We start from the raw sequence: 26,041 nt of genomic DNA on the forward strand, positions 1-26,041 counted from the left end.
TTTTGCATATGTTTTGCATCTGTCTGATTGCTGAGTGTGTATTTGAGCTATTTAAGCGGTGCATATGAGGTGGTGAGTCATTCAGATGCGGCCCATATTGGTGAGCGCTTGCTTTGTTTCCTGCTGTCTGTTTTGAATGTAAGTTACACATTTTAGCATAGCAGCTGCCAGGGTAAAGACATTTGCTTTTAACTTAGGTCATTTTAGTGTTAGGACATCTGCTCTGGAGATTTACCTCAACGTTGGTGCAGATGTCCAGTATATCTATATTTTTGCATGCAAAACTATGATGGAAGCTAAAATTTCTCCATAGACCAGTATTGCATTGTTTGGATGCGGGCGTACATTTTAGTCCAGGGGGGGCGGTGTGCGCCACAGCGATTAACCATTCAATTGTACAGTATTGGGTCAGGGATGCGCAGCCTTTTACCTATTTTTTATCCACAGTTCTGTAACTACCAGGCTAGCAGCACCCATTGTGCTATCCTGTTTTGCATGGTAAGTATTTAGTTTAGTTTTGCATATGTTTTGCATCTGTCTGATTGCTGAGTGTGTATTTGAGCTATTTAAGCGGTGCATATGAGGTGGTGAGTCATTCAGATGCGGCCCATATTGGTGAGCGCTTGCTTTGTTTCCTGCTGTCTGTTTTGAATGTAAGTTACACATTTTAGCATAGCAGCTGCCAGGGTAAAGACATTTGCTTTTAACTTAGGTCATTTTAGTGTTAGGACATCTGCTCTGGAGATTTACCTCAACGTTGGTGCAGATGTCCAGTATATCTATATTTTTGCATGCAAAACTATGATGGAAGCTAAAATTTCTCCATAGACCAGTATTGCATTGTTTGGATGCGGGCGTACATTTTAGTCCAGGGGGGGCGGTGTGCGCCACAGCGATTAACCATTCAATTGTACAGTATTGGGTCAGGGATGCGCAGCCTTTTACCTATTTTTTATCCACAGTTCTGTAACTACCAGGCTAGCAGCACCCATTGTGCTATCCTGTTTTGCATGGTAAGTATTTAGTTTAGTTTTGCATATGTTTTGCATCTGTCTGATTGCTGAGTGTGTATTTGAGCTATTTAAGCGGTGCATATGAGGTGGTGAGTCATTCAGATGCGGCCCATATTGGTGAGCGCTTGCTTTGTTTCCTGCTGTCTGTTTTGAATGTAAGTTACACATTTTAGCATAGCAGCTGCCAGGGTAAAGACATTTGCTTTTAACTTAGGTCATTTTAGTGTTAGGACATCTGCTCTGGAGATTTACCTCAACGTTGGTGCAGATGTCCAGTATATCTATATTTTTGCATGCAAAACTATGATGGAAGCTAAAATTTCTCCATAGACCAGTATTGCATTGTTTGGATGCGGGCGTACATTTTAGTCCAGGGGGGGCGGTGTGCGCCACAGCGATTAACCATTCAATTGTACAGTATTGGGTCAGGGATGCGCAGCCTTTTACCTATTTTTTATCCACAGTTCTGTAACTACCAGGCTAGCAGCACCCATTGTGCTATCCTGTTTTGCATGGTAAGTATTTAGTTTAGTTTTGCATATGTTTTGCATCTGTCTGATTGCTGAGTGTGTATTTGAGCTATTTAAGCGGTGCATATGAGGTGGTGAGTCATTCAGATGCGGCCCATATTGGTGAGCGCTTGCTTTGTTTCCTGCTGTCTGTTTTGAATGTAAGTTACACATTTTAGCATAGCAGCTGCCAGGGTAAAGACATTTGCTTTTAACTTAGGTCATTTTAGTGTTAGGACATCTGCTCTGGAGATTTACCTCAACGTTGGTGCAGATGTCCAGTATATCTATATTTTTGCATGCAAAACTATGATGGAAGCTAAAATTTCTCCATAGACCAGTATTGCATTGTTTGGATGCGGGCGTACATTTTAGTCCAGGGGGGGCGGTGTGCGCCACAGCGATTAACCATTCAATTGTACAGTATTGGGTCAGGGATGCGCAGCCTTTTACCTATTTTTTATCCACAGTTCTGTAACTACCAGGCTAGCAGCACCCATTGTGCTATCCTGTTTTGCATGGTAAGTATTTAGTTTAGTTTTGCATATGTTTTGCATCTGTCTGATTGCTGAGTGTGTATTTGAGCTATTTAAGCGGTGCATATGAGGTGGTGAGTCATTCAGATGCGGCCCATATTGGTGAGCGCTTGCTTTGTTTCCTGCTGTCTGTTTTGAATGTAAGTTACACATTTTAGCATAGCAGCTGCCAGGGTAAAGACATTTGCTTTTAACTTAGGTCATTTTAGTGTTAGGACATCTGCTCTGGAGATTTACCTCAACGTTGGTGCAGATGTCCAGTATATCTATATTTTTGCATGCAAAACTATGATGGAAGCTAAAATTTCTCCATAGACCAGTATTGCATTGTTTGGATGCGGGCGTACATTTTAGTCCAGGGGGGGGCGGTGTGCGCCACAGCGATTAACCATTCAATTGTACAGTATTGGGTCAGGGATGCGCAGCCTTTTACCTATTTTTTATCCACAGTTCTGTAACTACCAGGCTAGCAGCACCCATTGTGCTATCCTGTTTTGCATGGTAAGTATTTAGTTTAGTTTTGCATATGTTTTGCATCTGTCTGATTGCTGAGTGTGTATTTGAGCTATTTAAGCGGTGCATATGAGGTGGTGAGTCATTCAGATGCGGCCCATATTGGTGAGCGCTTGCTTTGTTTCCTGCTGTCTGTTTTGAATGTAAGTTACACATTTTAGCATAGCAGCTGCCAGGGTAAAGACATTTGCTTTTAACTTAGGTCATTTTAGTGTTAGGACATCTGCTCTGGAGATTTACCTCAACGTTGGTGCAGATGTCCAGTATATCTATATTTTTGCATGCAAAACTATGATGGAAGCTAACATTTCTCCATAGACCAGTATTGCATTGTTTGGATGCGGGCGTACATTTTAGTCCAGGGGGGGCGGTGTGCGCCACAGCGATTAACCATTCAATTGTACAGTATTGGGTCAGGGATGCGCAGCCTTTTACCTATTTTTTATCCACAGTTCTGTAACTACCAGGCTAGCAGCACCCATTGTGCTATCCTGTTTTGCATGGTAAGTATTTAGTTTAGTTTTGCATATGTTTTGCATCTGTCTGATTGCTGAGTGTGTATTTGAGCTATTTAAGCGGTGCATATGAGGTGGTGAGTCATTCAGATGCGGCCCATATTGGTGAGCGCTTGCTTTGTTTCCTGCTGTCTGTTTTGAATGTAAGTTACACATTTTAGCATAGCAGCTGCCAGGGTAAAGACATTTGCTTTTAACTTAGGTCATTTTAGTGTTAGGACATCTGCTCTGGAGATTTACCTCAACGTTGGTGCAGATGTCCAGTATATCTATATTTTTGCATGCAAAACTATGATGGAAGCTAAAATTTCTCCATAGACCAGTATTGCATTGTTTGGATGCGGGCGTACATTTTAGTCCAGGGGGGGCGGTGTGCGCCACAGCGATTAACCATTCAATTGTACAGTATTGGGTCAGGGATGCGCAGCCTTTTACCTATTTTTTATCCACAGTTCTGTAACTACCAGGCTAGCAGCACCCATTGTGCTATCCTGTTTTGCATGGTAAGTATTTAGTTTAGTTTTGCATATGTTTTGCATCTGTCTGATTGCTGAGTGTGTATTTGAGCTATTTAAGCGGTGCATATGAGGTGGTGAGTCATTCAGATGCGGCCCATATTGGTGAGCGCTTGCTTTGTTTCCTGCTGTCTGTTTTGAATGTAAGTTACACATTTTAGCATAGCAGCTGCCAGGGTAAAGACATTTGCTTTTAACTTAGGTCATTTTAGTGTTAGGACATCTGCTCTGGAGATTTACCTCAACGTTGGTGCAGATGTCCAGTATATCTATATTTTTGCATGCAAAACTATGATGGAAGCTAAAATTTCTCCATAGACCAGTATTGCATTGTTTGGATGCGGGCGTACATTTTAGTCCAGGGGGGGCGGTGTGCGCCACAGCGATTAACCATTCAATTGTACAGTATTGGGTCAGGGATGCGCAGCCTTTTACCTATTTTTTATCCACAGTTCTGTAACTACCAGGCTAGCAGCACCCATTGTGCTATCCTGTTTTGCATGGTAAGTATTTAGTTTAGTTTTGCATATGTTTTGCATCTGTCTGATTGCTGAGTGTGTATTTGAGCTATTTAAGCGGTGCATATGAGGTGGTGAGTCATTCAGATGCGGCCCATATTGGTGAGCGCTTGCTTTGTTTCCTGCAGACTCACAATAAAGATTGGTCGCGCAGCTGCCGACAATATGTAATGGGACAAACATCCACCAATCCCGTATTACTAGGCCACTGTTGCCATGCAGGTCTCATGCACTAGAGACTGCTGGAGGCAAATTCACTGTGTGCGTAGTAAACGGTTAAGATTGGTTGGAGGTGCCCATACATGTACAATTCTGATTGTGTATATACAATCTGTAAACTAAAAATATCGATTTCGCGCTGGAAACCGGGTAAGTACACTGCCACCACTGTCTGATTGGATGAATGGAGCAGACAGTCTCCAACTAGGGCGAAGAGACCCCAACGCTATCATAACACTGTAGCCAGCCCAATCACGTTCAACACGCTCAAATCACCGTTCGGGGAATAGTCACTTCCGACGGCTTAAAGACTGTGAGCAATGTGACGTTAAAGAAAGGTTACTGGGTCCCTATATGATGCAATCTGGAATTGTATTTACAATCGAGAAACGAACGTTATCGATTTCACACAAGAAATCTGGTACTAGCTAATCCTAAAAGGAAGAAACGGTTATTTACAACCTAGCTAGCAAATCAACAAGTTATTAGCAAGTAATAAAACAATGCGGTAGTATGACTGACTCTTCAGAGGGCAGATTCGTTATAGCAGCAATCAGATGACCAGAAAAGGCACACAACTGAACGATAAAATCGTTAGTTTATTTCTAAACTACATACACACAGCTTATTTTAGAACAGATTGAGTTGACAGAGAGAAGAGAGGAAAAGGGAACAGAATGTCAGATTATATACAGTTCAAATACCGTTATTGGTAGTCCATGCGGCAATCGCAAGTCTTTGGCGAAAGTCCCAAAATGGCGGTTGCCATGCGGCCAACAGGCCTTTGTTAGAAAGTTCAAAGATGGAGGTTTTGGCCCGTGTCCTTGCGGGCTGCCAGGATGTTACTAGGCATCAGATTGAAGGTAAAGGACGCTGGACTTTTGGGTCATGTCAGTTTTGTTCCTCACTGTAGGGGGGGGGGGGGAGTTATGACACGTACAAGTCCAGCCTTGTGCAATTTGAATAAGGCAGTGCCCCCTTAGGCAGGGAGAAGTTTGGGCCAATTCATATTTTGCCCGCTCTCGGCATGCCCCTGGGTAATATCAGGAACCCGAATAAATATTCATAATCGGCACAAGTGGGTGAATCTGCTAATACCAAACACGAGGAGTCTGGATCGCTAATAGCACCGTCCCCCACTTTCACCTTACTGGCACTGGTTCCGAAAGATCCAGAGGGCTGAAAATCTCTCAGGACCAGTGTCGTGTGGAATCTAATAAACTCCGTGAATTTGAGGGAACTGCGATCTTGGGAACACCAGAAATATTACCAAACTGTGCCTATTTATTAAATATAGGTTCTTCAGTTTGTTGAATCCTTGAGTGCCGCCAGATGGCGTGATAAGGATCATTCCTGTCTCCTTTCAACTCAGGCCACAAGGCAGCTATGTGTCGGACTCCTTCTGGGTCGGGGCCAATCAGGCTGGAGAAAGCTACAATTTATGAGCTTCTGTCAACTGATATCTACCCTTCACCTGATGGATGAGGTCATAAACACCTCAGGGGGTCCCCTGTGCTGGCAGAGAGTCTTTTCACAGGAGGCTAATTAACTGACCATGAAAAGATTTCTCCAGCCCTTTGGCGAAGGGAAAAAAAAGTGTATTTAAACCAGAAACTGTCAGTTTGGTTGGTTTGCGAAGAACTGGCGTTCGTAACTCCATGACGCATTCGATATTTCATATCGACGGCGTCACACATATCCTTTAAAACAACGAAAAATGTTATTGTTGATTACCTGGTGTAGTATATAGGGTACTGCATGCTGGGAATGTATTTGATAGTGTATTCTGTAACTGTGAAACAGAAAGCATGAGCTTCTTCATGTAAGTGTAAAATTCTGACTCAGAATATTTTGCTGGTGAAGGAATTACATCAAACCTGCACACATAAGCTAATTATACACTGGTCAATTATGACCCGATATGCCACGTTGGTTGATTTCCCATATGAATTTGATTGATTCCTACATTATATGGCAAATTCAATTGATTTATCTCTCACATTGAGACTTTCCACCATTCTCGATGCAAGCAAGCTGTACAAACTTTCAATTAGTTTAGGATTAGTACTAGTTTACCTAACATTACAATTGTTTTGCTGGCGATATGTGCATACAGGTCTTCACAAAATAAATTTGCATGAGACAGATGTTTAAAGTAAAGAACTTCACTACTCAAAACAGCATATTTCTTTTTCCTCCAGTGGATTAAAACAATGCCACATTAAGTATTGCTCTTTTTAATTAACAAGCACAAGTGTTCACTATCTATTGCTTCTCTAGGTTCTGGATGAAGAGATCACACCAACTATACACAAGCTTAAAGAGGTAAGTTTTGACCTCCAAGAATATTTAACTGTTATATTTACAACATTTGTTGGTTGCTATAAGAGCCGAAAGGCTGTCATTTTGTTGTGTGATATGATGTAATGTTTTATGTATAGATAGACTTTTGCAGGAGCACTTAAAGGATACCACAACTGAAATGTGACATAATGAGATAGACATGTGTATGTACAGTGCCTAGCACACAGATAACTATGCTGTGTTTCTTTTTTTCTTTCTCTGCCTGAAAGAGTTAAATATCAGATATGTAAGTGGCTGACTCAGTCCTGACTCAGACAGGTCGTGACTACAGTGTGACCCTTACTGATAAGAAATTCCCCTTTTTTACCTCTTTCTTGCTCTCAGAAGCCATTTTCTGCTAGGAAAGTGTTTTATAGTTGGAATTTCTTATCAGTGAGGGTCACACTGTAGTCACTTCCTGTCTGAGTCAGGACTGAGTCAGCCACTTACATACCTGATATTTAACTCTTTCAGGCAGAGAAAGAAAAAAAGGAACACAGCATAGTTATCTGTGTGCTAGGCACTGTACATACACATGTCTATCTCATTATGTCACATTTCAGTTGTGGTATCCTTTAATGTACCCCTGAGGAAGCACCCAATTTTAGGGGCATGAAACATGTGGTGTTACTATATCTGTCTTGCAGTGTGAAGTTAGGTTATACCCCAGTGACATTAACAGAAGGGTCTATTGCTACTATTACCTTAATCCACTGCTATGTCATTATCACAACCAATGTTTTGTAACAACCTATGGTTTTAACATACCGTATATACTCGAGTATAAGTCTAGAAATTTAGGTTTGACTCGTTAAAGGGAACCTAAACTGCGAAGGATATGGATTTTTCCTTTTAAAGTAATACCAGTTGCCTGACTCTCCTGCTGATCCTGTGTCTCTAATACTTTTAGCTACAGCCCCTCAACAATCATGCAGATCAGGTGCTTTGACTGAAGTCAGACTGGATTAGCTGCATGCTTGTTTCAGGTGTGTGATTTGGCCACTACTACAGCCTTAGAGATCAGCAGGACTGTCAGGCAACTATTTGTTTTAAAAGGAAAAATCCATAGCCTTCTCAGTTTCGGCTCCCTTTAAGTATAGGGGTCGACTTATACAGGAGTCATGGGCAACACTGAGCACACTGAGTAATTTGTGTACTATTAGTGACATTCACATTTGCAGCAATTTACCCAGTGGTAAATGACACTTTCTTGAATAACACCAGAAACGAGCATCCAGCTAGTCCTTTCAGATCTGACTTTAACCATTTCAGCCGCCCAGACGTGAAGCTCACGTCCGGGCGGCTGCTCCGCTGCACTCCCCCGCACGCGATCGCGCCCCCGTGTCCCCCGGTAGCCCTGGGATCAGTGAAAGGGAACATGGTTCCCGATCACCGATCCCTGTTCCCCGCAGAAAAACGGAAGCGCTCACCCGTGAGGCTTCAGTTCTTCTGCCCGGAAGAATTTCCGCATCCCTCTTGTACTTCCGCTTAGCGAGAAGTACAAGGAGGGAAACCAAAAATGAAGGTGGCCATCTTGTGGCCAAATAGTAAAACTACATCTACACTTTTTTTACGTTACAAATTACTCATATAGCAACATTAAAAATTGACTTTTTATGTCCCACACCAAAATATTCCCCAAATAAAATTTGTAATGGAAAAAAAAAATTACAATTAAAAAAAAAAAACAAAAAACAAAAAAAAACATAAATAGTTCTCTAAGGGTCTGAAATTTTTAAATATGCATTTGAAGGGGGTATGCTACAAACATTTTTTTAAATTATAAGATTGTAAATAGTGATGGGCACAAAACGGAAACAATGCACCTTTATTTCCAAATAAAATATTGGCGCCATACATTGTGTTTTGGACAAAATTTAAATGGTATAATAACCGAGACGTACGGGCAAATAAAATACATAGGTTTTAATTATGGTAGCATGGATTATTTGAAAGCTATAATGGCCGAAAACTGAGAAATGAATTTTTTCCATTTTTTTCTTATTAATCCTGTAAAAATGCATTTACAGTAAAGTGGCTCTTAGCTAAATGTACCACCCACAGAAAGCCTAATTAGTGGCGGAAAAAAACAAGATATAGATCAATAAATTGTGATAAGTAGTGATAAAGTTATTAGCGAATGAATGGGAGGTGAAAATTGCTTCGATGCATAAGGTGAAATGGTTAGTCTGAAACACCTGATCTGCTGCATGCTTGTTCAGGGGCTATGGCTAATAGTATTAGAGGCAGAGGATCAGCAGGGCTGCTAGGCAACTGGTATTGATTAAAAGCAAATAAATATGGCAGCCTCCTTTTCAGACGGCGCTTGTCTGTGAGTGAATGTGTGGTTTTGGATGGGAAATAGTGCATTGGTTGGATTGTAAAGAATCAATTGGTTTTACTTTTTATTCATATTTTTTCAGTTAAAGGATTGTTAATTAGATTGGCGCTTGATGATTCAGATTTGTATTTTTTTTTTTTTTTTTTGCTTGGAATTGGAACCTTGCTTCACCGTGCAGCTATATTAGGAAGTGTAATAGTGCCACCTATTGTTAATTTTATATGGTTATTAAAAGTTGTTTTAGACCTGCAGTATCCTCCAGACTTAGGTTATCTTTTGTGTATTTATATTTACAACTAGTACAGCATAATATGGGTCTGGTACTGTGGTTGAATTCTAGTTTAAATGATAACATTCAGCTTTTTTTCTCTTAGCTTAAACACAAATGCACACACCTAATGCTCTGCACAGACAGCGATCCAGCTCCAATGTCTGTATTGTCGTGTGTACTGTATATTATGTACCCTTCTTTGTTTTTGTTTTCTCTATATAGTGCTGAAAGTATTAAAGGACCAGTTTTAGGGCCTTTTTTGCACTGCACAGCTAAATTGCAAAATCGCAAATCGCTAGTGATTTTTAAATCGCTAGGGTTGCTCCTTTATCATAGAAATCATGAGAAGTATTTTCCACTATAGTGATTCGATTTGTAAATCGCAAATTGCAATCGCTTTCTTGAGCGATTTTAAGAGGGATAATGCAATGCAAATGAAAAATCGCAATCGCATAACAAAATTAATGAAAACCCCCATTCACTGGTGATTTTGATGTGTGATTGCTAGTGGAAAAGGGCCCTAAATGCAATGTCTACCTTGTTTCAGATCTCCTGACTGTCATTTCCATATGTCATTGATAGGAAAGATCATCCTATTTGGAATACCAGAAGTTAACAAGAGAAATTGAACATTTGAGCCGTCTATATGTGGCCTATCAGTTTCTTTGTGCCGAAGAGACCAGAGTGCGCTGTGATGAGGAGCTAAAAGAGATGCAAGGAGCTATACTCAAGCTGCAGGAGACTATGGCAGAGAATGAAAGGAGGGTGAAAGAACTGGGCAAAGAAATATCAGAACTTGAAAAAAAGAGAGATAAGGTACGTCAGCTATGTGTTTCGGGACACCTTTTATTGCAGCAGTAGCTCTTACTGTATATTGGTATCACTCTTCAATATTGTAAGTTAGTGGCAATTGCTTTATCCCGATCTGTTTTGCAGGAAATTGGAGGGGCATTGCGGTCTCTGGAAGAAGGCCTTGCAGAGGCTCAGAGAGCTGATACAAAGGCCCAGAGTGCCTTGGATCTAGTAAAACAAAACGTGAAAGGAGAAGAAAAGAAGCGCAAGGATTTGGTAAAGACCATGGAAGAGGTAAGGTATTCCGATTTACTTGTTTATTATTGGATACAGTAGCCCATAGATTTGTGCCTCTGATGGGATTATTCTGACTTCTTCAATAAAGGATGCCAAGACATTGACTAATAAAGAAAAAGAAGTGAAGAAGATCACAGACAGCTTGAGCTCCTTGCAGGAAGCCAGTCAGAAGGATGCAGAGGCCCTTACTGCCGCTCAGCAACATTTTAATGCCGTATCTGCTGGGCTGTCCAGTAATGATGATGGCGAGGAAGCCACTCTTGCTGGACAGATGATGACTTGCAAAAATGATATGAGCAAAGCAGAAACCGAGGCCAAACAGGTACTGTGTTTCATAATCCTCTCCTTTACTGTTTAAAAGGAAAAAATGCAGAAAGTGTTAGAGGGAACTGTAGTGAAAACAACCTAATAAAATGTGTTTTTTTTTGTTTTTTTTACACAATATTAATTTATACATTATTTAGTCAGGGTTTGCCCATTTTTAAAGTATTTTCTCACCCTGATTTACATTCTTAAGCTTATCACAGGTGGTGACATCTTAAGTCCTGCGTGGTGATCTCTGCTGAATGTTTGTTACTGAGGGCTCTAAATCCAGTAGAAAATTTACCTGTTCTCCCAGTAGGGGGGGGGGGGGGGGCATTCCACATCAGCCTAGGCTAAACATCACTAGGACAGCAGGGTTACGTGCAGTATATAGATATAGGAAGTGGTTCTAATGCTTAAACCAGGAAAATTACTCTGTAAATGTGGGTATCTTGAACAATTTATTGCAATCTTCTATGTGTCACTACAGTTCCTCTTTAACATGAAAACAGTGTAATTTTTTTCTCCATTATAATTAGATGGGTCTGAAAACACATTTCTGACCTAATCAAAATTAGGGGTTTATTTGAATTTGCAATATTGTTCACTGTACTCCAGGGCCAGTTGCATTAAATTTTTACTACATTTGGGTGTAGACCTGTTTATAATTATTCCCATAAAACGTTATCGCTTTTGAAACTGATACCAAAGGCAGGTAGGAGCTTTTCCAAGGTGCAGAATCTAAATAGCCATTGGCTTTCACAAGAGCATCCCACAAAAGTCAGTTGATTTGCTACTTCTAGTGGGCAGTGGACTAGCTTGCTACAAGTGACCAACAGGTCACATAACCTGAGATTGCCCCAACAGGCAGGGGGTTTGCAGGCTATGTTGGCCTCCTGTCTTTTTCTTTGTTTTTTTTCCTATCTAGTGCAGCGCTGTACAAGGGACACTTGCCTGTCCCTCAGCGGCTAGGAATCAAAGCCCTCTCATAGGCTGATGCCTATGAGAGGTGGAGAAGAGGACAGATTGCCATCCTATTCAATTGAGGACAGTGCAGGGGGGTGGGAAGGGGACGGAGGAGGGAGGGAAAATCAAGCACTGAAGAGCCCGCTTAAAACAAAATTCAAAGGACCGTAGATAGGCCTGAAAGATAAATCGAATTTAAACCGAAATCGCAATCACGTCATTTCTACATGGGTGAAGTTCGAAAAAGCTGCTTCACACTTCCCCAAAGTCCCGGGACGTGTGGCCCGCTGCGTTGGACATATCTTCCGCACGAGTCCAACGCTGTCTGTCCTCTATCGCCATCTGCCGACTCTTGTGCTTGGCAAAACGCAAGTACAGCAAGTATGTCACATGACATACAGGAAGTATTCCGTGTAGGAGGCGAAATGGATAGACTGGCATCGCTGGACTCGTGCTGGAAGCTACGTCCAGCACTGATGCAGCTTGGGGGACAGAGGAGGCACAGAGGGGGACACAGAGAGAAACAGAGCGGGCACAGAGACACAAAGGTGGAAAGGGAGAAACCCAGAGGGGGCATAAAGAGGCAAAGGGGGAACAAAGAGAGACGGGGGACAGAGGAGGAACAAACAAGCACAGATGGGGAACAAAGCTTCATTTGAAGGAAATCGTGAATCGCATTGAAATCGCAATTTCTGACAGAAATTGGGGGGGGGGGGGTGATGGGGGTTGGGTTGTAAGCCTGTGGTCCTGCAGTGGTTAAAAGAATAGTAGTGATACACGTTTTTATCTTTTTTTTTTTTTTTTTTTACTGCATATGATTGAAAATTTGCATTTATTACAATGCACATTTTTTTTGGTGCATTGAACAGCTTTATTTATTTCAATGAATATATTTAAAGCACCTAGTTGAGGCCTATAGCTCAATTTCTTGTCATGGCGACAGTACGGTTTTGCTGCGGAAAGAAACCAGGGTATCAAACTCCTATGCATAATTCAGTGACAGTGATGACATACGACATATGTTTGTGCTGTGGAAGCAACTCCCATGCTGCTAGGTTTTTTTTTTTGTTGTTTTTTTTAGCAAAAATAGTTGTGCAATGCCAAAACATTGAGTGCTGCTAATTTCATAATTATTAGCATTCATATTAAGAGTGATGCGCTTAGAGCTTTAACACAGTTTTCCGTCCGTAGTTGTGCACCCTAGCAGAAGAGGTTATAGGTGCTTTTCTAGCTCCAATCAGAGAAGTGCCTATGACCTTCTGCTAGGGGCGGGGCTACAGACAGAAGCCGGACATTGGGAAACCTTTTGAGTATGTTAAACTTAAAGAGAAACATTTGGCCCGCCATTTTTCAGCCATTTGTATACTTTGAATTAGAGTGCAAACTCATCCAGAATTATTGCATGTGTTGCACTTAGCCCTAATTGCAATCGCGCTACTTGCATGGGCGTCCGCAGAAAATTTTCCAGGGGGGCAAAAGGGGGAAGAAATAGCGCGGCAAATGGGGCCACGTTGTGCGTAGCATGCCGAAAAATGGGGTTACATTGTGCGAAAAAATGGTTGTGGTCATGGACCAGAATGTGGGTGTGGTCACGGGTGGAGACAAATTTACATGAACTTGGCACTGGTGGGACATTAGATTAGGACAGTGGTGGCTAACCTTTTGGAGGTCGAGTGCCCAAACTGCAACCCAAAAGTCACTTATCGCAAAGTGCCAACAGCAATTTAACCCTCCTGGCGGTCTATTAAAAACCGCCAGGGGGCAGCGCAGCAGTTTTTTTTTTTTTTTTTTAAATCATGTAGCGGCGGCGATCGGTGTGCACACGCAGCTAGCAAAGTGCAAAAAAAAAAATTATGCAAATCGGCCCAGCAGGGCCTGAGAAATCCTCCTGCGCGGCTTACCCCGAACGTACTGCCAGGAGGGTTAAACTAAATACAAATGTTTTAACTCCTACATGAACATTATGGAAAATCCAAGTTGAAAATAAACTGTGAAGATAAACCATTTCATTCTCCTGAAAAATTTACTCACTTTTTTTAAAACCTCCCAGTTTTATTTTCTGTTTTAAAAAGCTAAAAAAGTAGGTTTAATGCTATTGTCTCATATGATGATGATTCAGCTTTTCCCATAGTCTCGCAGTTAGCAATCATGTGCCCCCAACAAGACACAGTTAGCAATCATGTGCCCCCAACAAGACAAATTCAGCAATCATGAGGCCCCCAACAAGACAAATTCAGTAACCATGAGGCCCCCAACAAGACAAATTCAGCAGTCATGAGGAACATAAATAGACAGCATTTTGCATAAATAGGCAGAATGCCCCCTTAATATGGTAGACACCTCTCACCTGGCTTCTGAATTCTCCTCTACTGGCTGCTGTGCCTGGCAATACTGTTTTGGGCTGTATTGGGGATGATGTGTGGGGCTGAAAGGCCTGGCAGTGATGCTGTGGCCTGGCTGGCGGTGATGCTGGACTGTGCTTGGCTGGTTGAAGTAAATGCTGGCCTGACTAGTGGTGATGCTGTGGCCTTTTTGACAGTGATTCTGGGCTGGTAGTGATGCTGGGATGGCTGGCCTGGATAGTTTAGGTATTGACAGGAGCCCCACAGTTTAGGTAGTGACAGGAGCCCCGCAGTTTAGGTAGTGACAGGTGCCCCCCAGTTTAGGTAGTGACAGGTGCCCCCCAGTTTAGGTAGTGACAGGTGCCCCCCAGTGTAGGTAGTGACAGGTGCCCCCCAGTGTAGGTAGTGACAGGTGCCCCCCAGTGTAGGTAGTGACAGGTGCCCCCCAGTGTAGGTAGTGACAGGGACCCCCCTGTGTATGTAGTGACAGGGACACCCCTGTGTATGTAGAGACAGGGACCCCCCTGTGTATGTAGGGACAGGCGCCCCCCAGGTTAGGTAGGGACAGGCGCCCCCCAGGTTAGGTAGGGACAGGCGCCTCCCAGGTTAGGTAGGGACAGGCGCCCCCCCAGGTTAGGTAGGGACAGGCGCCCCCCAGGTTAGGTAGGGACAGGCGCCCCCCAGGTTAGGTAGGGACAGGCGCCCCCCAGGTTAGGTAGCGACAGGCGCTCCCCAGGTTAGGTAGCGACAGGTGCCCCTCACTCACCATCGACCCAGCAGCCTTCCCCCCTGGTCGTCCCCGCTGTCAGGCAGGAGCAACCCAGAGTCAGACCTCGGTATCAGCCGGCGACCAGTTAGTGCGGGCGCACGGTACTCGTGAACACCACGCTGCATATGCGGAAGTGATGTCCCCCCGCATATCAGTGCGGTGTCCACTAGGTCCTAGCATCAGCGCTAGTGGTCGCCGGCTGATCGGAGGTCTGACTCTGTTCCTGCCTTGCAGCGGGGACGGCCGGGGGGGTGAGGGCACATGCCCCAATTTGCCCAACGTGCGGACGGCCATGGCTACTTGCATTAGAGAGTGACCGCGGCCAGAATAGTGCAATTGCACTACTGAATTCCCAACCATTGGAATACATTGGAAAAAAACGTTTTTTGGGGATCGCCAGCAATTGTCACCTGTGACCAAGGAAGAAACGGAGGAAAAACTGCTTCACTTCAAGGTAATCCAAATCACTTGAATAGGAGGTGAGGAGAGATTTTGTCAGCAGACACAGTACAGTAAAATACTAGCAGAAGTTTTAAGCCCAATCTACATGATACGATTCTTTGTGCGATTCGATTACGATTCTATTTACGATCCGATTAAATCCGAAAATTAAACCTTCCCCACTTCACTATAAAAGATTGTGGCATTGCTATCTGTATTCCCTCTGCATCTTACTTGTCATTGCTGCCTATGTCTCTCAGCATGAACATGTTAAAATAATAGTGACTAGCCGACCTTCGGCGTAGCATACGGCGAGCTGGAGGGGTTAGCGGGCAGGAAGAGGGGGTATTGGGCACACCTGGGTCCCTCATCTGCGCTCTAGCTTAAGTTCAGCAGCAGCAGCCGCTATTAGTAAGAGGCAGCGGGCGGGGATGACTCACCTCTTCCGCGTTCCAGCATGCGTTCCACTGTCGTCACTTCCTTTAATGCCGCCCACTGTATTGTAAGTGGACGGCATTGCAGGAAGTGGCGACAGAGGAACGCACGCTGGAACGCGGAAGAGGCGAGTCATCCCCGCCCACTGTCTCTTACTAATAGCGGCGGCTGCTGCTGAACTTCAGCTAGAGGGGGGAGTGCAGATTGGGACCCAGGTGAGGGAGGGGGGGGGGGGGTCCGACCCACCCCCCTCCCCGCTGCTGTGCCCAATACCCCCTTCCTGTCCGCTACCCCCTCCAGCTCGGCTGCAAGTGTAGGACCGCCCCTGGGGGCAGGGCGCTACTTCTTGCTTGGACAGGCCCCTTCTTCTTGCTTGGACCGACCCCTTCTTCTTGCTTGGACCGACCCTGGGGGCAGGGCGCTACTTCTTCTTTCTTGAAGGTTGAGGCACTTACTCTATTGTGTATATATAGATAGGTTTTTTTGTTTCTGTTAAACCACTATCTCTTCTCAAACTGAGGAGGGGAAAGTTTTGGCTGGGAATACTTCAAGGCTGGCTGAAATGTCAGCGTTGACAGATGTTAATGAAGTTTGCTGGTCTTGTACAGGCTCAAATGAAGCTGAAACATGCACAGCAAGAGTTAAAGACCAAACAAACTGAGGTAAAGAATATGGACAGCGGCTACAAGAAAGACAATGAGGCTTTTGAAGCCGTAAAGAAAAACAAAGAGAAACTTGAAGCGGAAATTAAGAAGCTTAATTATGAAGGTATACATGCCCTTTTTTTATCTGCTGATTTTTTTTTTTTTTTTTTTTTTTACTAGTACCCTGTATAGACTGTAATGTGACATGATTTGTTTCTGTAGATGGAAAGGAAGAACAGCTTTTGGAAAAGCGTAGACAGCTTTCCCGAAATGTTGGGCGCCTTAGAGAAACCTATGAGTCGCTGATGGCACGTTACTCCAGCCTGCACTTTGAATACAGGTAAGAGTCTATGCTAGTGTTTCTCAAACCTGTCCTCGTGACTCCCCAATGGTGCATGTTTTGCATCCAACCTAACCTATGCACAGGTGGGGTAAAAAGTGTCTCAGCTACATGGAATCCACATAGCTGAGATACTAATTACCCCACCTGTGCATAGGTGAGGTTGCCTGCAAAACATGAACGAGGACAGGTTTGAGAAACACTGGTCTATGCACTTTTCTGATAAAACATGAACTAACTTTTATGCTCCTAATGCTTGGCCCGCAGTATATATATATATATATATATATATATATATATATATATATATATATATTAGTGCCCACTTTATTTCATATTACTTTATGCTTCACGTGTATCTCAGACCTCCTACACAAACACAATGTGCATGTGCTTCTTGTTCATAACTTCCTATGTATGGCTGCAACAAATTTCCATGGGCTCTCCACATTCTGTGCAATTCTCCTCCTTGCTCTTCCCCAAACTTTTAATATGTTAAAAGGACCACTATAAACTTAAAATTTTAAAATGCATACATATAAAATAAAGATTTCTCCCAGCGTTAAATGCACTATAAATTACTTTTTTTGCTATGGCACTGTCACTTACAGTAGGCAGTGGAAAACTGACAGATCTTTCAGATTTTTATTTACAAAAGCACTTACCAAATGGCCATTGCTCAGTCCAACTGCCAAAATAGTGTGCAAACAAGTAGGGAGGCTGGCCCTCATCTTGGTATAGATCCTTTTCACGAAGGGCTTTTGTAAAGAAAATACTTAGAATCTACCACGTGGAGATGGACTAGTCCATAACCTGTCAAATCTGTTAATTGTTTACTGCCTACTGTAAGCGACAGCAACATAGGAGAAAAGTAATTTATAGTTCATTTCTAAAATCTATGATATATGGTGGTGGTGATTTTCTTGTATTTTTGTCTTGCAGAGATCCAGAAAAGAACTGGGATAAGAACCGCGTGAAGGGTCTTGTTGCAACTTTGATCACTGTAAAAGACATTTCTAATTCAACTGCTTTAGAAGTTGTGGCAGGAGGGCGACTGTACAATGTTGTTGTAGATACTGAAGTAAGTGCTTCCTCAACTACAAATTTACAAGATATTGGTCATTTTCACAAAGGCTGTTGTGGGTATGGGAGTTGTCATTGCTGTATTCAGTTGTACCAGGTGAAGGGTTTGTACACAGAATACAATATGATCGGTCAATTGTACCACCGCCACATACTGTGAGGGCCAACAGGATCTGAATACTATGAGCAGTTTGTGTTGCTAAGATCTCGTACTACATGGAAGTAGTAAAATTGGTCAGTAGTTGGCCAGTAAAAATTTAATGGTGTGTGCATGGTATGAAATGGCTAATAACTAGCACATTAGGAATTAAAGTGTAACTACAATAAAACACACAATAACATTTTAAAGGGATTTTAATTTGACACGGAGACAGTTTATGCACAAAACTGCAGTGCAGAGATTTGTTTGCACCATATAACCGCAGACATGTGGCAGGGCTAGTCCAGTTTCAGGGGCCCAATGCTGGCAGTAGATGCAGATATATCCTACACAAACAAGGGGTAAAACCTCAATTGGGAAGAATGGCAGTTTTGAAAATGTTCCCTTTTTGTTTTTATATACTCTTCTTCACAAGTTTATCGCCATGCATTTATCTCCGTATTTATCAACAGTTGGACTGTGTGGTTTTCTCGGGACATAGGTTTTCTGTAATTATTCTTAAAGAAATTTAAAAAAAAAAGACAATATTGCTGGTCTATTTAAAAAAAAAAAAGAGACCAGGAAGGCTGTGTGTTTAGAAACCGGTGCAACTATTGGGTGAAATATTCTATGTTCTACACTAAAATAGTGGCTTGTACTCCCTTTTGCCTAATCATCTCATTTAATGATGCTGTGTATTACGGTTAATATTTACCTTTTCAGAGATAAAACTGGGGATGTAGATGTACAAGTTCCTCTGAGGCTCATACTGTAAAAGAAAAAAATAACTATTTTTCACCGTTCCCCATTTAAAATTCAAAAATAAACTGCACTAATTTTGTCTTTTTTTTTGTTTCAGATTTCTTTACCTATGGCAATACTGTAAAAATGTAAATTATGCTTTTCTAGCAATATTTCTGAAATTTGGTGACCTTTTCAGATTATCTCCACTTTTATAAATCGGGAGATGGAACATGGTGAAAAATAATAAACACAATTGTTTTAGCAGTATTGCATACATCTAATTTTATATATAGGCCCCTATGTATACAGTAATCTGAATGGTGAACCTACTAGATCTCCTGCTAAAGGGCCTGAGGACCCAAACCTCACAAGTTGCTTATCATGGGCAGGGCCGGATTTGCGCACAGGCCTCCTAGGCTTGTGCCTAGGGCGGGGCGGGGCTTGGGGCGGATAATCCCACTAGTTGCTTAACTTATTGCAGAGTCGGCCGCTTACTACAGTTACGTGTCCCAGCAGCGCGGTCTGTCTTTCCGTCTTCCTAATATACAGGTCGGCTGTTATCTGGCTCCGCCCCTCCGCCCGGCATTATGGGGGACTGGAAGCAGAGAGGAGATGGATCGCTCGAGAAGAAGAAGAAGGGAGACTGCCTTTCTTGCTGCAGGGATGAGTAACTATGCCGAACTGCAGGCAGATGAGAGGGTGTACGGATGCCAGATATGTGTAGAAAGCACATACTGGCAGTAAAATGTTGAATATAACGGGCTGTCTGTGAAATGTAAACAGGAAACCAGGAAGCACAATAACTTTGCAGACAGCGTGTGCTGGAACTGCACGCACTGTGATAGCTGTGACAATCCTCCCGCTCTCTTGACTTCCTACACACAGCTGAACTTAACCTTTCGCTGAATTTATGAGGGCAGTGTTAGAGGTGAGAGAAGGGCACATTGGGGAATGCAGGCTTTGTCTTTCGCTGTGAGGAACTGTAAAGCCCCCAAAGTGTGCTGATTGATATGTAGGTGAATTATGTTTAAAACATAGTGATTGCAACGTGAGTAATGTCATGTGTGCAAATTCATTTAACACTCTGTATTCACTATTACACGTGTACAGTACACATGCTGTCTGTTTGCTCTGATTTTCTATGCTTATTCTGTCCACCCTCTCTCCCACCCTCCCTTTCTGTCTCTCGGATTACCCTCTCTTTCTCTGCCCACTTTTCCTCCCTTGCTTTCTCTACCCCCCTTTCCTGGATTCATTATTACTTCTTTTCCATACAAAGAGCAAAGTGTACCGGAGAAACAGGAGAAAAAACAATATACATACCTGGTGCTTCCTCCAGCCCCTTCCATGCCGATTGCTCCATCGTCCTCCTCTGCCTCCTGGATCGTCCAGAACTGGCCCCAATAAAGTGTACCAGTCAACGCAGGCACAGTCCAGCTACACACAGGCACAGAACACTCCCAGCCACATGAACGTGTTTGCGGCCAGGCCGTGTATGTGCAGTATGCCCCAGACCGAAGGGTTTTGTGGGGCCAATTCCAGATGTTCCAGGAGGCAGAGGAGGACAGTGAGGGAGCAATCGGCATGGAAGGGGCTGGAGGAATGTCTTCTCCACTGCCCATTTCAACTTCAGTTTAAGTTGGGACACTACAAGGTAGCTAGTAGCATTTTGCACTACTATGTATTTATATAACACTGACATCTTCTACAGCACTTTACAGAGTAAATAGTCATGCCACACTGACTGTCCTCAAAGGAGCTCACAATCTAATCCCTACCATAGTCGTAGTATAATGTCCTACCATATTATTATAATGTATTTATATAGCACTGACATCCTCTGCAGCACTTTACAGAGTACATAGTCATGTCACACTGACTGTCCTTTACAGAGTACATAGTCATGTCACACTGACTGTCCTCAAAGGAGCTCACAATCTAATCCCTACCATAGTCCTAGTCTAATGTCTTACCATATTATTACGTATATTGCAGGTACATTTTCTGCAGCACTTTACAGAGTACATGGTCATGTCACTGACTGTCCTCGGAGGAACTCACAATCTAATCCTACCATAGTCCTAGTCTAATGTCCTACTGTATTATAATTATGGATTTATATAAAACTGACATGTCCTGCAGCACATTACAGAGTACATAGTCATGTCATGTAGACTGTCCTCAGAGGAGCTCACAATCTAATCCTGCCAGATCATTGAGACCAATTGTTTCGGGGAACTAATTAACTCAGTGTGTTTTGGGGATGTGTGATATAACTACGACACCCTGCTACATTACTAGCACACATGCAGCCTTCATTTAGACTCAGGAGGGCGGTTGATGAAAGCGGGCCTTGGGCGCTGGAGAGCACAAATCCGGCCCTGATCATGGGGGACTGTAAGCAGAATACCTTTTGTGCTGCTTCACCCACCATGTCATACAAAACGGAGAAGTAGTAAGTCACTCAGATGACTAGCATGAGGTGGCAACAAAATAAACTCACTAACAAAATGTTCCAGTGTTAATGAATAATTATTCATATTTAACTTGCCATTTTGTCTTTTGGAACACTTCAGGTCACAGGTAAAAAACTGTTGGAAAAGGGAGAGCTAAAGCGGAGACTCACAATTATTCCACTTAACAAAATTTCAGCTCGCCGTTTAGGAAATGATACAGTTAATGTGGCCAAAAACTTGGTAAGTGTCAGCCTGCTTAGTTGATCTATGGGAAGGACACCTTAACAAATATGCTTTTTTATGTAGGAATGGGAATCTGTAGGAAAGCTTTTATATAACCAGTCCAAAAAAACCTAGCATTTGTTTAATTTAAACAAAAGTTTGCTTTCTTAAAACAGAAAGAATTTGCGATAATTCAGGTTGGAGTGAGTTTGAGATGTCTCCCAGTGCATCACTGCTGAATATATGCAAATTAACCATTGTACCCTTAGAAGCTAAACACACCTCCAGAACCGCTGGAATGCAATGATGTGTCAGCTTGTTAATTTGTACAGAGCCATAATAATCCAACATGCATACAGACTGTTTCGGATTGTTTGATCCTCATCAGTGCATGGCATGGATTAGTTTGGCTCTATGCAGTAGGGCTTGTAACACCGAGAGGGACAGACTAACTTGTTTAATTTAAGCTGTTAAAGGGAACCAAAAGTGAGAGTGATATGGAGGCTGCCATATTTATTTCCTTTTAAACAATGCAAGTTGCCTGCCTTTTCCCCTTATCCTGTGTTTCTAATACTTTTACCTATAGACTTCAACAAGCATGCATAAGATCAGGTGCTCTGACTCATATCTGACTGGATTAGCGGCATGCTTGTTCAAGGATTGTGACTCCGGCACTACCTATGCCACAAGATCAACTTAACTGCCAGGCAGCTGGTATTGTTTAAAAGGAAATAAATATGGCAGCCTACATATCTTTCACTTTGTGTATACTTCAAGGCAGTGGTCCTCAAACTAAGGCCCGCAGGCCGAATATGGCCCGAGACATTTTTACTGGCCCCCCACACACAAAATGTAATGCTTATAGATGCGGTTAGCTACATCTTTAAATATTGGTGATCCGCATATAGAATAACAGTGCTGGCACCTCCCATCCACATGGAAGCCAGAAAGCAGTAATTTGCTGTTTTCCAATCAAATTCCATATCAGGTGACACTGTTGTCTAATTGGACTGCAGGTTGTCACCTGGATATGCTTCACTGTCTGGCCTGCAAAGGTTTCTACATCAATTTATGTATACTCTGGGCCCCCCAGCAGTCTGAAGTATGTTGACCCGGCCCTCGACCCAAAGCGTTTGGGGACCCCTGCTTTAAGGAAAGGGGAATTGTAATCTTCTGTATCCTATTTGAAAAGGAAATGGGAATCATTTTAATCTGATATTTAGAAAAGGGTTTGTTTGTTTGTTTGTTTTTCCCCAAAATGTTGATCATCCTTAACAATTCTATTGACTGCTAGTTGGTGTACAATATGATCAATATAAGCTAAAAGATGTTTAACTTATGCAAGCTATAGCTATTTTGATGGTTTGTACCTTATTTTGCTAAATAAATAAATACAGTCGACATTTAGTGACAACAGGAATAGATGCATCTACAAGAAAATGGGCAATCAGAAATTTGGGGAAAATGTGGACTACAGATGGGCTGCCAGAATACATATTGTGAACTCAAAATATTTTATTTTGCTGCTTATTATTTTACTGGTTAATTTATCTTTGTTGTGTTTGTACTTCATTCAATGTTGATGTTTAATTTTTTTGTACAATTCTATTTTTCTCAAAGATATGATGGAAAAAAAAATGTACATCTTCGTCGCAAAAGTTGGGAATGATACTAATTGATCTTTAACGAACCAGCTTATTACTATACTACTATAATTACCATTTACAGCTCTAACATGAAGCTAAGCACTTTGTCAAAAAAGAAGAAACCGTGTATTATAGTACCGTATATTCCGGCGTATAAGACGACTTTTTGAACCCTGAAAATCTTCTGCAAAGTGGGGGGTCGTCTTATACGCCGGGTGTCAGGTGCGGGTTTCAGTATTTGTGCCAGGCAGAGCTTACCGTGGGCAGCAGCCTTGGCGGAAAGGTCCGCTCGTGTCCTGGGTCCTTCTACGTCCTCCACTGCCCCCCTGCATCATTCGTGTCCGTGTCCCGTGTTTGAAGATTCAAAGCTGCAATACAGTAACTCGCATCTTGCGAGCAGCTGCTCGCGTGTGTAACAGCAGCTTCCTGGTTCCGGGTCACCTGACTGGTGACATGTGCGTAGGAAGCGGAAGACACTGAACTGTGGAGCGCACGTCACCAGTCAGGTGACCCGGAACCAGGAAGCTGCCGTTACCCATGCGAGCGGCTGCTCGCAAGATGCTAGTTACTGTATTGCAGCTTTGAATCTTCAAACACGGGACACGGACATGAATGATGCAGGGGGACAGTGGAGGACATAGAAGGACCCAGGACACGAGCGGACCTTTCCGCCAAGGCTGCTGCCCACGGTAAGCTCTGCCTGGCACAAATACTGACACCCCACACCTGACACCCAGTTCTAAAATCACACAGCCTGAACTTTTTTCCCTCCCCTGGATGACTGCAGCACCCAGTAATATACAAAGGGTGTATACAGGGGTGGGCCAGGAGGACAGAGGAGGCAGGTTGTGAAGAGGGGGTAGTCTTATATGGCGAGTATATGGCAAACTCTTTATTTTAACTGGAAAAGTTGGGCGGTCGTCTTATACGCCGGAATATACGGTATTTGTAATTGGCTTTTTTTTGTTTATTAAGGTGGGCCCTGACAACGTGCACCTGGCTCTTACTCTGGTGGGTTATGATTCGGAGCTGCAAAAAGCTATGGAGTACGTCTTTGGATCTACGCTGGTGTGTGATTCAATGGACAATGCTAAGAAAGTGACCTTCGACAAAAGGATAATGACCAAAACTGTTACACTTGGTGGGGATACTTTTGATCCGCAAGGAACATTAAGTGGCGGTAAATGTCTTTTTTCATGTATAAGTAACTTAAATATCAAGCAAAAGATGTGGAGTTACAAGCTAGCTTGCATGATGTTTGTTTGACCTCCTATAGAACACATCAATATATGTGGAAATGTTATTTTGTAACCCAGTCTCTGTTTGGCAGGTGCTCGCTCTCAGGCCCCTTCTGTGCTATCGAAGATTCAGGAGATCAAAGATGTTCAGGATGATTTGAGATCTAAGGAGACCGAGCTGCAAAATGTGGAGAAAGAACTGGCTGCTCTGAAAAATACAGCTGAAAGGTACAGTGGTCACATTTGCTGGAACCCAGTATTATCTTCTCTGTTCAAATTATGCAGCTTGTGTAGGTGTGAACATTTAAGGCGCCCACTTATGATGCTATCTGGATTGTACAATATTGTCAAATCTTTGGGGGGAGGTGAACTGAGTGAATATACTCAGTCCTGTGTATTGAGTCCTCCATATTACATAGAAGGGGTAATATTGTACAATTAAGATTGTATCATGAGTTGGCAAACATTAATTTACTCTATATAACCTATTAAAAACAATTTGCCGTTTGCAGCGCAAGTTATCTTCAATTACTGCATAATATAGTATCTACCCTAAATATGGAGAATATGGTAAAGGGGATGTGGGTCTTCGACCCGATCATAAGTTACACAGTGAAGAGAAGAACAAGAAATCCCCCATTCAAAAATCAAGAAACTATATCACTTCTACAGCTGCATAATTCCACAATATTTAAAGAGTAACTGTCAGGCTGCAAAAGCTAATTTAAACCTCTATTCTCCTGTGTTAAACAGTTTAGAAGGAAGCCAAAAAGGCAATACTGAAGTTAAAAATCTCTTACTTTTGATGTGTGCTGAACAGCAAGGCTGTTAGACCCAAGCTCTTAAGAGGCCGAGAGGCCGCATACCATACTGCAAAGCATTCTGGGGCTGCTTTTTCCCACCTTGGGTCCTCCCCTCTGCTGCTAGTGAGAAGTTACAGGCTCATGTTACAACAGTGTGTAACGCAGTCCAGCTCACAGCACTGAAAAATCTCCGGGCAGAGTATACTGCATGAACCCGCTATTGTTCCTAGCCACATGGCTAATTAATATTCACTGCACAGTAGTGTTTTCCATTACGGATCATTTGTGTGAGTGGAATCATCAGGAAGCAGGGAGGACATGACGACAGAATTGGCTTCATAGGAGACAGACAAACATGGAACCTGCCATGAGCTGTCAGGAGCATCATTCTCTGCAAATACTATATAAAAATTCTGTGAAATCCAAACGTGGACAGTGAAATGCATATGTAATGTAAGTACAGCCAATCTTTAGCTACTGATATGTGTTTTTTTTCTGAGACCTTATACCTAACAGCTCCTCTTTAAGCCTGATTTATCATAAAATCTATTAAAACTAAAGTGTGGCCACAAGGTCCATAAGCCTCAAATACAGATGTACATGAAGGGGGTAAGCCATAAAATATACTTTTAAATATATTTTAAATATAAAAATAGTAATAGTTTAAAATTAAGTTCTGTATGGTTTCCAATGTGTGCTGTACTGGCCACCAAAATAGTAACACGGCATCAAAAATATCTAATAGACTGTGTAAATACATGCAGTGATGTGAGCCATTACAAGAAACATAAGAGGGTATGCATCAAATAGAAAGTGCAAATAGCAATCAAATGATCATGTATTGACTCATAAGGTACATAAATGACAGGTCTATTGTAAGAGATAATTTTACAAAAGGTGCTATTTGGAAAGTGCTATGTGCATATAGTTAGTGGGAAAAAAGAAAAAAGCAAATGAAACTAAGAAGTGTGCCCAGACAAAGTTCAGCCAATGAAAAGAACTAAAAATGGTAGCCCCAATAAGTGAAGAGTCTCCAAACAGGTTGGTAGTATTATGCGTTGGCCGCCACAATAATATGAAAGATTACC

The 26,041-nt window shown here is 42.5% G+C and overlaps 1 protein-coding gene across 2 annotated transcripts in view; it reads left to right on the forward strand.

The window, feature by feature from the left end:
• LOC137538903 (structural maintenance of chromosomes protein 2-like) overlaps window positions 1-26,041 on the forward strand; it is an 85,642-nt gene that overhangs the window by 29,372 nt on the left and 30,229 nt on the right. For both annotated transcript variants that reach the window (XM_068261325.1, XM_068261326.1), the window contains exons 7-16: window positions 6,619-6,663; window positions 9,876-10,109; window positions 10,230-10,379; window positions 10,471-10,704; window positions 16,247-16,406; window positions 16,505-16,622; window positions 17,565-17,703; window positions 21,165-21,284; window positions 23,888-24,092; window positions 24,243-24,378. In XM_068261325.1, coding sequence (XP_068117426.1) covers window positions 6,619-6,663; window positions 9,876-10,109; window positions 10,230-10,379; window positions 10,471-10,704; window positions 16,247-16,406; window positions 16,505-16,622; window positions 17,565-17,703; window positions 21,165-21,284; window positions 23,888-24,092; window positions 24,243-24,378 — 1,541 coding nt within the window. The remainder of the gene's footprint in view (window positions 1-6,618; window positions 6,664-9,875; window positions 10,110-10,229; window positions 10,380-10,470; window positions 10,705-16,246; window positions 16,407-16,504; window positions 16,623-17,564; window positions 17,704-21,164; window positions 21,285-23,887; window positions 24,093-24,242; window positions 24,379-26,041) is intronic.

The sequence above is a fragment of the Hyperolius riggenbachi genome, chromosome 11, assembly GCF_040937935.1.
Source record: "Hyperolius riggenbachi isolate aHypRig1 chromosome 11, aHypRig1.pri, whole genome shotgun sequence".
NCBI lineage: Eukaryota > Metazoa > Chordata > Amphibia > Anura > Hyperoliidae > Hyperolius > Hyperolius riggenbachi.